Source organism: Coregonus clupeaformis, chromosome 25 (assembly GCF_020615455.1).
Source record: "Coregonus clupeaformis isolate EN_2021a chromosome 25, ASM2061545v1, whole genome shotgun sequence".
In the NCBI taxonomy this organism is placed as follows: Eukaryota; Metazoa; Chordata; class Actinopteri; order Salmoniformes; family Salmonidae; genus Coregonus; species Coregonus clupeaformis.
This window is the reverse complement of record NC_059216.1, coordinates 15251381-15268328: the sequence shown is the minus strand read 5'-3', so window position 1 is coordinate 15268328 and position 16948 is coordinate 15251381. Positions and strand designations below refer to the sequence as shown.

Genomic DNA, 16948 nt, shown 5'->3' with positions numbered 1-16948 from the left:
GCCCTCCACCTCTCCATCTGTCCTCCACCTCGCTGTCTGCCCTCCACCTCTCCATCTGCCCTCCACCCTGCTGTCTGCCCTCCACCTCTCCATCTGTCCTCTACCTCTCTGTCTGCCCTCCACCTCTCCATCTGTCCTCCACCCCGCTGTCTGCCCTCCACCTCTCCATCTGCCCTCCACCCCGCTGTCTGCCCTCCACCTCTCCATCTGCCCTCCACCCCGCTGTCTGCCCTCCACCTCTCCGTCTGCCCTCCACCTCTCCGTCTGCCCTCCACCTCTCCATCTGTCCTCCACCCCGCTGTCTGCCCTCCACCTCTCCATCTGTCCTCTACCTCTTCTCCGGACAGACACATCTCCACTGCAGCACAATATAGTTATCTCCACTTTTTGAAGTTTCTCCACCGTTGGATGATTTCGAGAATTAAGTGTTTTCCCAGGGAGCCAGCAGACCAGACAGAGAGAGAGACATACAGATGGATGGACAGAGAGACAGACGGTCAGACCGAGTCTACCACTCTCCTGGTTCTCAGGCTCTCTCTCTTGTTGGACCCCACTAACGTTCCAATGTTTTATTTACACATATCTGTCTATAATGAGTTAAGTTGTTTGGAATAGAAATCATTCTGCCGGCTTGAGGCTGAGGAATGGAGCAACATTAACGTCTGTTTTAATATATGATTTGTTTAGAGGCTGTCTGATGTCATTCCATCTGACTGAGCTGTTCTGTGGGTCTAATGGTGTGTGTGTGTGTGTGTGTGTGTGTGTGTGTGTGTGTGTGTGTGAGACTGTCTGGTGGTAAAACAGTTGTTTGTCTGAGGAAACCCACGGTGTGGTTTGTTTGTGTAATCTAAATACACATCAGCTGTTGTTCTGGTTGTTTTGCTGTTCAAATGAAGTCGTCAGGTTTTGTTCCTGTATAATGTTGGTAAAACTAGAGTGACTTTCGTCTTCCATCACCAGACATGCCTGCAGTTGGTCTCAAGGCTAGCGCTGCCACCTGCAGACGTGGCATACAAGTCAAATCCTACTGTAGTCCTACCACTCTCTTCAACTCACGTCACATCACTTTCCTGTCTGGCTTTCCTGTCTGGCTTTCCTGTCTGGCTTTCCTGTCTGGCTTTCCTGTCTGGCTTTCCTGTCTGGCTTTCCTGTCTGGCTTTCCTGTCTGGCTTTCCTGTCTGGCTTTCCTGTCTGGCTTTCCTGTCTGGCTTTCCTGTCTGCCCGCCCACGGGGGCTGCAGTAGTCTCAAGGTTATAGTCTCGGGTATATCCCCGACCGTGGTGCGACGTAAGCCGGAGCATTGATACATTGCCGGAAGCAAACTGTCTGTCTATCAAGGTTAGGGACGTTGGCCAGCAACTGCTTGAACAAACAACTTTAACCGTTAAACTGCTCATTGGGTGTTGCACTGCAGCTGCCCGCTAGAGGCCTCTTCAACGAATGTGTGTATATCAGAGGGTTTGGGTACAGCAGAAGACGTCTTTCTGTCTGGACTAATAAAGTATTCCATCTCCATGATCATTAACGAATAGAATTCTCTGTGTGTCTACAGTGATCCGTTGTATCTGTGATGACTATGACCTGGACTTCCCAGCGTTCTACGCCTGCATCGGTCTCTGGAACTCCGTCTTCCTCATCCTGGGAGGCATCTTCAATGTCTCCCTGCTCATGAAGCTGTTCAAAAGGTGCTCTATATGAACTGAATATTATAGTAAATACTGTATGCACCATATTTGTACTGTTTATATGTGACTATAAGTAAGTAAGTAATCAACGAGGGACTATGCGTTCTATGGAAAATAATGAATGACGTGGAAGATGCGTTCCACAACGTGCTAGCAGAGAACTGACCATCCACGGAGTTGGAGAACACATAGAGCCCCGAGTTGGAGAACGCATAGAGCCCCGAGTTGGAGAACGCATAGAGCCCCGAGTTGGAGAACACATAGAGCCCCGAGTTGGAGAACACATAGAGCCCCGAGTTGGAGAACGCATAGAGCCCCGAGTTGGAGAACGCATAGAGCCCCGAGTTGGAGAACACATAGAGCCCCGAGTTGGAGAACACATAGAGCCCCGAGTTGGAGAACGCATAGAGCCCCGAGTTGGAGAACGCATAGAGCCCCGAGTTGGAGAACGCATAGAGCCCCGAGTTGGAGAACACATAGAGCCCCGAGTTGGAGAACGCATAGAGCCCCGAGTTGGAGAACACATAGAGCCCCGAGTTGGAGAACGCATAGAGCCCCGAGTTGGAGAACGCATAGAGCCCCGAGTTGGAGAACACATAGAGCCCCGAGTTGGAGAACGCATAGAGCCCAGAGTTGGAGAACACATAGAGCCCCGAGTTGGAGAACACATAGAGCCCAGAGTTGGAGAACACATAGAGCCCCGAGTTGGAGAACACATAGAGCCCCGAGTTGGAGAACGCATAGAGCCCCGAGTTGGAGAACGCATAGAGCCCCGAGTTGGAGAACACATAGAGCCCCGAGTTGGAGAACGCATAGAGCCCCAAGTTGGAGAACACATAGAGCCCCGAGTTGGAGAACACATAGAGCCCCGAGTTGGAGAACACATAGAGCCCCGAGTTGGAGAACGCATAGAGCCTCGAGTTGGAGAACGATAGAGCCCCCGAGTTGGAGAACACATAGAGCCCCGAGTTGGAGAACGCATAGAGCCCCGAGTTGGAGAACGCATAGAGCCCCGAGTTGGAGAACGCATAGAGCCCCGAGTTGGAGAACGATAGAGCCCCGAAGTTGGAGAACACATAGAGCCCCGAGTTGGAGAACACATAGAGCCCTGAGTTGGAGAACACATAGAGCCCCGAGTTGGAGAACACATAGAGCCCCGAGTTGGAGAACACATAGAGCCCCGAGTTGGAGAACACATAGAGCCCCGAGTTGGAGAACACATAGAGCCCCGAGTTGGAGAACACATAGAGCCCCGAGTTGGAGAACACATAGAGCCCCGAGTTGGAGAACACATAGAGCCCCGAGTTGGAGAACACATAGAGCCCCGAGTTGGAGAACACATAGAGCCCCGAGTTGGAGAACACATAGAGCCCCGAGTTGGAGAACACATAGAGCCCCGAGTTGGAGAACACATAGAGCCCCGAGTTGGAGAACGCATAGAGCCCCGAGTTGGAGAACGCATAGAGCCCCGAGTTGGAGAACGCATAGAGCCCCGAGTTGGAGAACGCATAGAGCCCCGAGTTGGAGAACGCATAGAGCCCCGAGTTGGAGAACACATAGAGCCCCGAGTTGGAGAACGCATAGAGCCCCGAGTTGGAGAACGCATAGAGCCCCGAGTTGGAGAATGCATAGAGCCCCGAGTTGGAGAACACATATAGCCCCGAGTTGGAGAACGCATAGAGCCCCGAGTTGGAGAACGCATAGAGCCCCGAGTTGGAGAACACATAGAGCCCCGAGTTGGAGAACGCATAGAGCCCCGAGTTGGAGAACACATAGAGCCCCGAGTTGATTATCCCTTCTATACCATGGCTATAATTTAACACATATGCCGCTAGAAATGTGTTCATTTACCTCTAGAAATGTGTTCATTTACCTCTAGAAATGTGTTCATTTACCTCTAGAAATGTGTTCAACATCCACTGAAGTAGCTAGCAAGTTTTAGCAGATAGCTACAGTAGTTACTGTGGTAACAAAACAAACAGACTTGCTAGTTTAGCTAACCAAACCATCAGTCCTAGCTTGGTATTATGAAAATCCAATTCAACAATGCCAATAATGTTTTCAAATTCGACTTTTGCTTTCAAAAGCAGCTCAAAAATAGAACATGTAAGAATGAACTATAGCCGTGGTATATTGGTCATACACCACACCCCCTCGGGCCTTACTGCTTAAACAATGCACGCTCTAGAATGCCCTTCAAGCCAATCAGAAACATGTATTCAACAATGTCATGGTATAATGTACAGTAACATCTACAATGTTTCCCTGATCATGAGGCTGTTTTAAAGGTCTGGGTCACCTACACATGGATTGGATATGCGGTACATGCCATCACTTCACTGTCTGTGTTGTTGTCCCCCACCAAGAAATCGGGGCGGGGACTGTGGATCTGTCTCTGTACGTTAGTCACTCAGACAGCACTGTTTAGAAAACTTGGTTGAATGATGCATCTTGCCATATCGATCCAGCATTTAAAGAACTACACCAATTGACCCAAGGCTGGAGTTATGGTAGTGATATGAAATGTGTTAGTCAAACGCGATATCTCAGTTGGCCCAAGGGAGGTGCTGTATCATTGGTTGGGGGACGCCATGTTTATTGTTGTTGCTCTTGTTGTGTCGCAGGTCAACAGAGGAGGTCATAGCTCTGTTCATCTCTATAGCCTTCGTAGTGGACGCTCTGAAAGGAACCATCACAAGTAAGGAGGGGGAGAATGTACAACTCCCTCAACTCAACCTATATAACATACTGATGATTATATACCATGCTGATGATTATATACCATACTGATGATTATATACCATACTGATGATTATATACCATACTGATGATTATATAGCATATTGATGATTATATACCATACTGATGATTAGACCATACTGATGATTATAGACCATACTGATGATTATATACCATATTGATGATTATATACCATACTGATGATTATATACCATACTGATGATTATATAACATACTGATGATTATATACCATACTGATCATTATATACCATACTGATGATTATATACCATACTGATGATTATATACCATATTGATGATTATATACCATACTGATGATTATAGACCATACTGATGATTATATACCATACTGATGATTATATACCATATTGATGATTATATACCATACTGATGATTATATACCATACTGATGATTATATACCATACTGATGATTATATACCATATTGATGATTATATACCATACTGATGATTATATACCATACTGATGATTATAGACCATACTGATGATTATATACCATACTGATGATTATATACCATATTGATGATTATATACCATACTGATGATTATATACCATACAGACCATACTGATGATTATATACCATACATACCATACTGATGATTATAGATCATACTGATGATTATATACCATACTGATGATTATATACCATACAGACCATACTGATGATTATATACCATACTGATGATTATATACCATACAGACCATACTGATGATTATATACCATACTGATGATTATATACCATACAGACCATACTGATGATTATATACCATACTGATGATTATATACCATACAGACCATACTGATGATTATATACCATACATACCATACTGATGATTATAGATCATACTGATGATTATATACCATACTGATGATTATATACCATACAGACCATACTGATGATTATATACCATACTGATGATTATATACCATACAGACCATACTGATGATTATATACCATACATACCATACTGATGATTATAGATCATACTGATGATTATATACCATACTGATGATTATATACCATACTGATGATTATATACCATACTGATGATTATATACCATACAGACCATACTGATGATTATATACCATACAGACCATACTGATGATTATATACCATACAGATGATTATATACCATACAGACCATATTGATGATTATATACCATACTGATGATTATATACCATATTGATGATTATATACCATACAGACCATACTGATGATTATATACCATACTGATGACTATATACCATACAGACCATATTGATGATTATATACCATACTGATGATTATATACCATACTGATGATTATATACCATACAGACCATACTGATGATTATATAACATACTGATGATTATATACCATAAAGACCATACTGATGATTATATACCATACAGACCATACTGATGATTATATACCATACAGACCATACTGATGATTATATACCATATTGATGATTATATACCATACAGACCATACTGATGATTATATACCATACTGATGATTATATACCATACAGACCATATTGATGATTATATAACATACTGATGATTATATACCATACTGATGATTATATACCATACAGACCATACTGATGATTATATACCATACAGACCATACTGATGATTATATACCATACAGACCATACTGATAATTATATACCATACAGACCATACTGATGATTATATATCATACAGACCATACTGATGAGTATATACCATACAGACCATACTGATGATTATAGATCATACTGATGATTATATACCATACTGATGATTATATACCATACAGACCATACTGATGATTATATACCATACAGACCATACTGATGATTATAGATCATACTGATGATTATATACCATACTGATGATTATATACCATACAGACCATACTGATGATTATATACCATACAGACCATACTGATGATTATATACCATACTGATGATTATATACCACATAGACCATACTGATGATTATATACCATACTGATGATTATATACCATACAGACCATACTGATGATTATATACCATACAGACCATACTGATGATTATATACCATACAGACCATACTGATGATTATATACCATACAGACCATACTGATGATTATATACCATACTGATGATTATATACCATACAGACCATACTGATGATTATAGATCATACTGATGATTATATACCATACTGATGATTATATACCATACAGACCATACTGATGATTATATACCATACAGACCATACTGATGATTATATACCATACTGATGATTATATACCATATAGACCATACTGGTGATTATATACCATACAGACAATTTACATTATTATATACCATTTTATTTAAGTAGGCTACCATGCCTATGTTGTCATGGAGATGATCCAACTTGATGATAATTACTCCCTGTTGTGTCTCCTCCCTCCAGTCTTCCATAAATACTACCACTCCTCGATGCTGACCAATGGAAGTGGTGAGGCGTTGCTATGGCTACAGGAGCAGTGGGGTGTGACCCTACTGGGGGGTAATGGGACGGGGGCGGGGGGAGCAGAAGGAGGAGGGGTGGAGGGATTCAGCTCCAGCTCTCTCCCTCTGCCTGACTCCTTCATCCAGTCTACCAGGGAGAGACCAGTCCTGTGTCTGCTGCTAATGCTGGGAACCCTGTGGCTGGGCTACACCCTCTACCAGTTTAAACAGAGGTACAGTAGATCACCCTCTATCAGTTTAAACACAGGTACAGTAGATCACCCTCTATCCGTTTAAACAGAGGTACAGTAGAACACCCTCTATCAGTTTAAACAGAGGTACAGTAGATCACCCTCTATCAGTTTAAACAGAGGTACAGTAGATCACCCTCTATCAGTTTAAACAGAGGTACAGTAGATCACCCTCTATCAGTTTAAACAGAGGTACAGTAGAACCCCCTCTATCAGTTTAAACAGAGGTACAGTAGATCACCCTCTATCAGTTTAAACAGAGGTACAGTAGATCACCCTCTATCAGTTTAAACACAGGTACAGTAGATCACCCTCTATCCGTTTAAACAGAGGTACAGTAGAACACCCTCTATCAGTTTAAACAGAGGTACAGTAGATCACCCTCTATCAGTTTAAACAGAGGTACAGTAGATCACCCTCTATCAGTTTAAACAGAGGTACAGTAGATCACCCTCTATCAGTTTAAACACAGGTACAGTAGATCACCCTCTATCAGTTTAAACAGAGGTACAGTAGATCACCCTCTATCAGTTTAAACAGAGGTACAGTAGATCACCCTCTACCAGTTTAAACAGAGGTACAGTAGAACACCCTCTATCAGTTTAAACAGAGGTATAGTAGAACCCCCTCTATCAGTTTAAACAGAGGTACAGTAGATCACCCTCTATCAGTTTAAACACAGGTACAGTAGATCACCCTCTATCAGTTTAAACACAGGTACAGTAGATCACCCTCTATCAGTTTAAACAGAGGTACAGTAGAACACCCTCTATCAGTTTAAACAGAGGTACAGTAGAACACCCTCTATCAGTTTAAACAGAGGTACAGTAGATCACCCTCTACCAGTTTAAACAGAGGTACAGTAGATCACCCTCTACCAGTTTAAACAGAGGTACAGTAGATCACCCTCTATCAGTTTAAACAGAGGTACAGTAGATCACCCTCTATCAGTTTAAACAGAGGTACAGTAGAACCCCCTCTATCAGTTTAAACAGAGGTACAGTAGAACCCCCTCTATCAGTTTAAACAGAGGTACAGTAGAACACCCTCTATCAGTTTAAACAGAGGTACAGTAGATCACCCTCTATCAGTTTAAACAGAGGTACAGTAGATCACCCTCTATCAGTTTAAACAGAGGTACAGTAGATCACCCTCTATCAGTTTAAACAGAGGTACAGTAGATCACCCTCTATCAGTTTAAACAGAGGTACAGTAGAACCCCCTCTATCAGTTTAAAGTGGAACTGACAGCATTTTAGAAACATGAAAACATATTAAAATCTGTTCATGTACACCCCTAATAAGAATATTACACTTTTATGACATTTTCTGACACGTGAGCACTTAGATATGGTCATTTTTTTCATAAATTCATAGAATGTTTGGGAATGACATATATATACTAAGGGATTTGTGAAAATTCTATAGCAATATAGAGTGGGAAAGCGGCCGTGTGTTTGGACAATTTAAGACACTGCAGCAAATAAAACCAAATAAAAACATTTGTCCTTTCCAGGACCGGAGTCTACGCAGACTGGTGCGCCATAGCCAATCACAGTAGGTCTATATGCAAATAAGCCATTTGCCACATGGGCCTGACATCACGGGGCGGCAGGTAGCTTAGTGGTTAAGAGTGTTGTGCCAGTAACCGAAAGGTCGCTGGTTCTAATCCCCGAGCCGACTAGGTGAAAAACCTGTCGATGTGCCCTTGAGCAAGGCACTTAACCCTAATTGCTCCTGTAAGTTGCTCTGGATAAGAGCGTCTGCTAAATGACAAATTTATTTATTTTAATTTATTATTCACTGTGAACTGGACTGTGTTTACAGGCTGTAGCAACAGGGGCCTGCCATCATTCACTGTGAACTGGACTGTGTTTACAGGCAGTAGCAACAGGGGCCTGCCATCATTCCCTGTGAACTGGACTGTGTTTACAGGCAGTAGCAACAGGGGCCTGCCATCATTCACTGTGAACTGGACTGTGTTTACAGGCCGTAGCAACAGGGGCTGTAGCAACAGCGCGACTTTAGATTGTTAGAACGCATTCGCCAAAAGCCACAAAATACACCTGAATGGATTTTTTGGGGAATAGTAGCCTGCTCGTCCTGCCAATGCATGCTTGTCCCAACCCACGTTTTGACAACTGAATGGGAACTTGCCTGCCTGCCAACCCATTTGATCGATGCCAAATACATTTGATCGACAACTAAGAGATGTGCTAGTAGTTCAAGTTCAGCATAGCTAGCTAGTTAGCTAGGTAGCAAAGCGATTAAACATTTCTTGCTAGCTAACCAAATGACACCTGCATCTCTAGCTGTAGTCAACGAAAAACGTTATGAGGTGAAAAAGTCAGTCACTCACCCAGTCCTCCGATGACATGACATCCTCCCAGCAGCTAGCTAGCTAACGCTAGGCTCTTTGTTTTTAGCTAGCTAAATAAATAGCTAGCCACATAAATAGATACGCTAGCCCAGGGGTGTCAAACTCAATCAGCGCACGGACCATATTGAAAAAACACAATGAATTCGCAGGCCAGACATAGCCTATTTGTTTTTACAAAAGAACATGCAACTGCGACCCAAACTGGCCATTGTTTTATTTGAAACAATATGGGACTTTTGTATTGTCCACTTACAGTATGTATATAGGATGCTGTATATAGCGTTTTAACATATTAAAACAAAAGAGATAAATAATATTTATCCAGCCTTTGCTGCAATGCTTGCAGATGTGCATCATATGCTGTGACCCTAATCAAAAAGTATTTAGTAATTCCAAATAACAAAAACTTAGCTATAGGTTGTTGTAACGTTTAAACTTTTTTTTGCACTGTACGGTTGAATGCATCATTGCTGTATGGTGCAATCTAAATGTATTGTAGTTGAGTAGCCAGCCTCGGCTACTGCTCAAATGTTGCTGTAGTAGGCCTACATGTTTCTCCTTTGCATGGTGTTCTGATGCCGGTTTTGTTTTTTGGTTATTCATTGTCAAGCTGTAAAACCGAAGCCAGACGGCGACATTTTATTAGCCTGGCTAGGACTGTGTCTGAACAGCTTCCCTCCGCTGCGCGCCGGAAACGGGACACACAAAAGCAGCGCTATTGAAGTTGAATTAACGGGCTGTAATCAGGCTGTAATTTCATAAAGTAGATGACTCAACTGTTTTATACTTGCTTGTGTGTCCTATTCGGCCCGCGGGACTTGTGTTTGACACGTGCGCTAGACTATTAGCCACGTCATGACTGACTTGTGATCGTTGCCCTTGCTAGTTTGATTGTGTTGACATTCCCAGCCTTAGTTACAGTCATACGTTTTTGTTCCAAATATTGAGTCATTGAAACTGTCATTGTGTGGCCTACCACTTCGCGGCTGAGCCGTTGTTGAGCCTAGATGTTGCCACTTCACAATAACAGCACTTAGAGTTGACCGGGGCAGCTCTAGCAGGGCAGACATTTGATGAACTGACTTGTTGGAAAGGTGGCGTCCCATGACGGTGCCACGTTGAAAGTCACTGAGCTCTTCAGTAAGGCCATTCTACTGCCAACGTTTTTCTATGGAGATTGCATGGCTGTGTGCTCGATTTTATACCCCTTCCAGCAACGGGTGTAGCTGAAATAGCCAAATCCACTAATTTGAAGGGGTTTCCACATACTTTTGTATATACAGTGCATTCACAAAGTATTCAGACCCCTTCACTTTTTCCACATTTTGTTATGTTACAGCCTTATTCTAAAATTGATAAAATACATGTTTTTCCTCATCAATCACCTCAAAATCCCCCTTAATGACATTGCGAAAACAGGTTTTTAGAAATGTTTGCAAATATACAGATACCTTATTTACATTAGTATTCAGGCCCTTTGCTATGAGACTCGAAAGCTCAGGTACATCCTGTTTCCATTGATCATCCCTTGAAATGTTTCTACAACTTGATTGGAGTCCACCTGTGGTAAATTACATTGATTAGACATGATTTGGAAAGGCACACACCTGTCTATATAAGGTCCCACAGTTGACAGTGCATGTCAGAGCAAAAACCAAGCCATGAGGTCGAAGGAATTGCTGTAGAGCTCCGAGACAGGATTGTGTCGAAGCACAGATCTGGGGAAGGGTACCAAAAAATGTCTGCAGCATTGAAGGTCCCCAAGAACACAGTGGCCTCCATCATTCTTAAATGGAAGAAGTTTGGAACCACCAAGCCTCTTCCTAGAGCTGGCCGTCCGGCCAAACTGAGCTATCAGGGGAGAAGGGCCTTGGTCAGGGAGGTGACCAAGAACCCGATGGCCACTCTGACAGAGCTCTAGAGTTCCTCTGTGGAGATGGGAGAACCTTCCAGAAGGACAACCATCTCTGCAGCACTCCACCAATCAGGCTTTTATGGTGGTGGCCAGACGGAAGCCACACCTCAGTAAAAGGCACGACAGCCCGCTTGGAGTTTGCCAAAAGGCTCCTAAAGACTCTCAGACCATGAGAAACAAGATTCTCTGGTCTGAAGAAACCAAGATTGAACTCTTTGGCCTGAATCCCAAGCATCACGTCTGGAGGAAACCTGGCACCATCCCTACAGTGAAGCATGGTGGTGGCAGCATCATGCTGTGGGGATGTTTTTCAGCGGCAGGGAGACTAGTCAGGATTGAGGGAAAGATGAATGGAGCAAAGTACAGAGAGATCCTTGATGAAAGTTTTCTCCAGAGCGCTCAGGACCTCAGACTGGGGCGAAGGTTCACCTTCCAACAGGACAACGACCCTAAGCACACAGCCAAGACAACGCAGGAGTGGCTTCGGGACAAGTCTCTGAATGTCCTTGAGTGAGCCGGATTTGAACCCGATCGAACATCTCTTGAGAGACCTGAAAATAGCTGTGCAGTGACGCTCCCCATCCAACCTGACAGAGCTTGAGAGGATCTGCAGAGAAGAATGGGAGAAACTCCCCAAATACAGGTGTGCTAAGCTTGTAGCATCATACCCAAGAAGATTCGAGGCTGTAATCGCTGCCAAAGATGCTTCAACAAAGTACTGAGTAAAGGGTCTGAATATTTGTGTAAATGTGATATTTTCGTTTTTTATTTTTTAGACATTTACAAAAAAATCTAAAAACCTGTTTTCACTTTGTCACTATGGGGTATTGTGTGTAGATTGATGAGGGGAAAAAACTATTTAATCGATTTTAGAATAAGGCTGTAACCTAGCAAAGTGAAAGGGTCTGAATACTTTCCGAATGCACTGTGTAATGTATATTAGTGGTGTGGCCTCTCCATGGGGTTCCTATTGACCTATTGCAGGGCCTTGTGTGCGTCCCTTATTCCCTACGTAGTGCACTACTTTAGACCAGAGCTCTATGGGGGACAGGGTGCAATGAGTAAGTAGCATTGTCCAAGCCAGAACGGCCCATAGGGGTAGGAACCTATCTCCTGTTCCTGTAGCGTCAGAACGGCCCATAGGGGTAGGAACCTATCTCCTGTTCCTGTAGCGTCAGAACGGCCCATAGGGGTAGGAACCTATCTCCTGTTCCTGTAGCGTCAGAACGGCCCATAGGGGTAGGAACCTATCTCCTGTTCCTGTAGCGTCAGAACTGCCCATAGGGGTAGGAACCTATCTCCTGTTCCTGTAGCGTCAGAACGGCCCATAGGGGTAGGAACCTATCTCCAGTTCCTGTAGCGTCAGAACGGCCCATAGGGGTAGGAACCTATCTCCTGTTCCTGTAGTGTCAGAACGGCCCATAGGGGTAGGAACCTATCTCCTGTTCCTGTAGCATCAGAACGGCCCATAGTAAGGTAGCTTGATAGGACGCTAGTCTATTGCAGGGCCTTGAGTGCGTCCCAAATGGGACCCTATTCCCTACGTAGTGCACTACTTTTGACCAGAGCCCTATGGGGGACAGGGTGCAATGAAAATAAAGAACAATTCTGGGTCCTAGTAAGTTACAGGTTTCTGCTTGGTCTGGCTCTCAGCCTCCCTGAGGAACCCTGTGTCTGCTAGCTGCCCTGCCTCTCTCTCTCTCTCTCTCTCTCTCTCTCTCTCTCTCTTTCTCTTTTCTTTCTCTTTCTCTCTCTCTCTCTCTCTCTCTCTCTCTCTCTCTCAATTCAATTCAATTCAATTTAAGGGCTTTATTGGCATGGGAAACGTATGTTAACATTGCCAAAGCAAGTGAAGTAGATAGTAAACAAAAGTGAAATAAACAATAAATATTAACAGTAAACATTACACTCAGAAGTTTCAAAATAATAAAGACATTTCAAATGTCATATTATGTATATATACAGTGTTGTAACAATGTGCAAATAGTTAAAGTACAAATGGGAAAATAAATAAACATAAATATGGGTTGTATTTACAATGGTGTTTGTTCTTCACTGGTTGCCCTTTTCTTGTGGCAACAGGTCGCAAATCTTGCAGCTGTGATGGCACACTGTGGTTTTTCACCCAGTAGATATGGGAGTTTATCAAAATTGGATTTGTTTTCGAATTCTTTGTGGATCTCTGTAATCTGAGGGAAATATGTGTCTCTAATATGGTCATACATTTGGCAGGAGGTTAGGAAGTGCAGCTCAGTTTCCACCTCATTTTGTGGGCAGTGTGCACATAGCCTGTCTTCTCTTGAGAGCCAGGTCTGTCTACGGCGGCCTTTCTCAATAGCAAGGCTATGCTCACTGAGTCTGTACATAGTCATAGCTTTCCTTAAGTTTGGGTCAGTCACAGTGGTCAGGTATTCTGCCACTGTGTACTCTCTGTTTAGGGCCAAATAGCATTCTAGTTTGCTCTGTTTTTTTGTTTGTTCTTTCCAATGTGTCAAGTAATTCTCTTTTTGTTTTCTCATGATTTGGTTGGGTCTAATTGTGTTGTTGTTGTTGTTGTTGTTGTTGTTGTTGTTGTTGTCCTGGGGCTGTGTGGGGTCTGTTTGTGTTTGTGAACAGAGGCCCAGGACAAGCTTACTTAGGGGACTCTTCTCCAAGTTAATCTCTCTGTAGGTGATGGCTTTGTTATGGAAGGTTTGGGAATCGCTTCCTTTTAAGTGGTTATAGAATTTAACGGCTCTTTTCTGGATTTTGATAATTAGCGGGTATTAGCCTAATTCTGCTCTGCATGCATTATTTGGTGTTTTACGTTGTACACGGAGGATGTTTTTGCAGAATTCTGCATGCAGAGTCTCAATTTGGTGTTTGTCCCATTTTGTGAATTCTTGGTTGGTGAGCGGACCCCAGAACTCAGAACCATAAAGGGCAATGGGTTCTATAACTGATTCAAGTATTTTTAGCCAGATCCTAATTGGTATGTCAAATTGTATGTTCCTTTTGATGGCATAGAAGGCGCTTCTTGCCTTGTCTCTCAGATCGTTCACAGCTTTGTGGAAGTTACCTGTGGCGCTGATGTTTAGGCCGAGGTATGTATAGTTTTTTGTGTGCTCTAGGGCAACGGTGTCTAGATGGAATTTGTATTTGTGGTCCTGGCAACTGGACCTTTTTTGGAACACCATTATTTTTGTCTTACTGAGATTTACTGTCAGGGCCCAGGTCTGACAGAATCTGTGCAGAAGATCTAGGTGCTGCTGTAGGCCCTCCTTGGTTGGTGACAGAAGCACCAGATCATCAGCAAACAGTAGACATTTGACTTCAGATTCTAGTAGGGTGAGGCCGGGTGCTGCAGAATGTTCTAGTGCCCTCGCCAATTCGTTGATATATATGTTGAAGAGGGTGGGGCTTAAACTGCATCCCTGTCTCACCCCACGGCCCTGTGGAAAGAAATGTGTGTGTTTTTTGCCAATTTTAACCGCACACTTGTTGTTTGTGTACTCTCTCTCTCTCTCTCTCTCTCTCTCTCTCTCTCTCTCTCTCTCTCTCTCTCTCTCTCTCTCTCTCTCTCTCTCTCTCTTCTCTCTCTATACTTCTCTCTCTCTCTTTCTCTCTCTCTATACTTCTCTCTCTCTCTCTCTCTGTCTCTCTCTCTCTCTCTCTCTCTCTCTCTCTCTCTCTCTCTCTCTCTCTCTCTCTCTCTCTCTCTCTCTCTCTCTCTCTCTCTCTCTCTCTACTTCTCTCTCTCTCTATACTTTTCTCTCCCTCTCTCTCTTTCTCTCTCTCCTCACTTAAACCCTCTCTCTCCCTCCCTCCCTCTAACTCCTCCCCTCTTTCCCTCCCTCCCTCTCCTCTCTCCCTCTAGTCCATTCCTCCATGCCAAGGTGAGAGAGGTGTTGTCAGACTGTGCCCTGCCCATCTCCGTTTTGGCATTCTCCTTCATTGGATCCTACCTGTTCAACGACATCGAGCGTCAGTACCCCTCTCCTCCTCTCCTTCAGTACCCCTCCTCTCCTCTCCTTCTCCCTCTCACTACCCTTTCCTTCTCTCCTCTCTCCTTCTTTCCTTCAGTACCCCTCTCCTCCTCTCCTTCCATACTTCAGCACCCCTCTCCTCCATACTTCAGTACCCCTCTCCTCCTCTCCTTCTTTCCTTCAGCACCCCTCTCCTCCTCTCCTTCTTTCCTTCAGCACCCCTCTCCTCCTCTCCTTCAGTACCCCTCCTCTCTTCTCCTTCAGTACCCCTCCTCTCCTCTCCTTCTCCCTCTCACTACCCTTTCCTTCTCTCCTCTCTCCTTCTTTCCTTCAGTACCCCTCTCCTCCTCTCCTTCAGTACCCCTCCTCTCCTCTCCTTCTCCCTCTCACTACCCTTTCCTTCTCTCCTCTCTCCTTCTTTCCTTCAGTACCCCTCTCCTCCTCTCCTTCAGTACCCCTCTCCTCCTCTCCTTCCATCCTTCAGCACCCCTCTCCTCCTCTCCTTCTTTCCATCAGTACCCCTCTCCTCCTCTCCTTCTTTCCATCAGTACCTGACTCCTTCTCCCTGTCCACCTGATATACACTCCTGTTTCTTACTTTCTGCTCTCAAACATAATCAACAACCCTAGTCTTCAACCCTAGGCTTCAACCCTAGTCATCAACCCTAGTTTTCAACCCTAGTCTTCAATCCTAGTCTTCAATCCTAGTCTTCAACCCTAATCTTCTTTCTACAGTTCCAGTGTTTAACTTCCATAACAGTGCGATGTTCAACGTTGCTCAATTTGAGAAGTTGTCAGCCATGAATGTTTTGTCGGCCATGGGCCTCGGCTTCCTCCTGGCTCTCCTCATCTTCATCGACCAGAACATTGTGGTCTCTCTCACCAACTCTCCAGAGAACAGGTATAGATGTGCCGACGCTGATGCTTTTTATCTGAGTGTGTGTCTTGGTGTGTATTTGTGTGTGTTTGTGTGTGTGTTTTGGGGTGTGTGTGTGTGTTTGTATGTTAACTGTATGCTCTGTGTGTGTGTGTGTGTTTGGGTGTGTCCCAGGCTGCTGAAGGGAACAGCGTACCACTGGGACCTGATGCTCTCTGGGCTCATCAATATCCTGATGTCTGTCCTGGGGTTACCATGGATGCACGCAGCCTTCCCCCACTCCACCCTGCACGTCAGACAGCTAGCCTTCATAGAGCAGCGGGTAGAGGGAGGATATCTATATGAGACGTGAGTTACCTGCACAGACCTGCACCTTAGAGACTATCTGCACCTCAGAGACTATCTGCACCTCAGAGACTATCTGCACCTTAGAGACTATCTGCCCCTTAGAGACTATCTGCACCTTAGAGACTATCTGCACCTCAGAGACTATCTGCACCTCAGAGACTATCTGCACCTTAGAGACTATCTGCACCTCAGAGACTATCAGCCACTTAGAGACTATCTGCACCTTAGAGACTATCTGCACCTTAGAGACTATCTGCACCTCAGAGACTATCTGCACCTTAGAGACTATCTGCA

At 44.1% G+C, this 16948-nt stretch overlaps 1 protein-coding gene across 1 annotated transcript in view; it reads left to right on the top strand.

Moving 5' to 3' along the window:
* slc4a11 (solute carrier family 4 member 11) overlaps nucleotides 1-16948 on the top strand; it is a 94375-nt gene that overhangs the window by 50240 nt on the left and 27187 nt on the right. The window contains exons 8-13 of the mRNA XM_041870129.2: nucleotides 1553-1685; nucleotides 4310-4383; nucleotides 6883-7153; nucleotides 15322-15428; nucleotides 16165-16330; nucleotides 16481-16654. Of these exons, the coding sequence (XP_041726063.2) occupies nucleotides 1553-1685; nucleotides 4310-4383; nucleotides 6883-7153; nucleotides 15322-15428; nucleotides 16165-16330; nucleotides 16481-16654 (925 nt within the window). The remainder of the gene's footprint in view (nucleotides 1-1552; nucleotides 1686-4309; nucleotides 4384-6882; nucleotides 7154-15321; nucleotides 15429-16164; nucleotides 16331-16480; nucleotides 16655-16948) is intronic.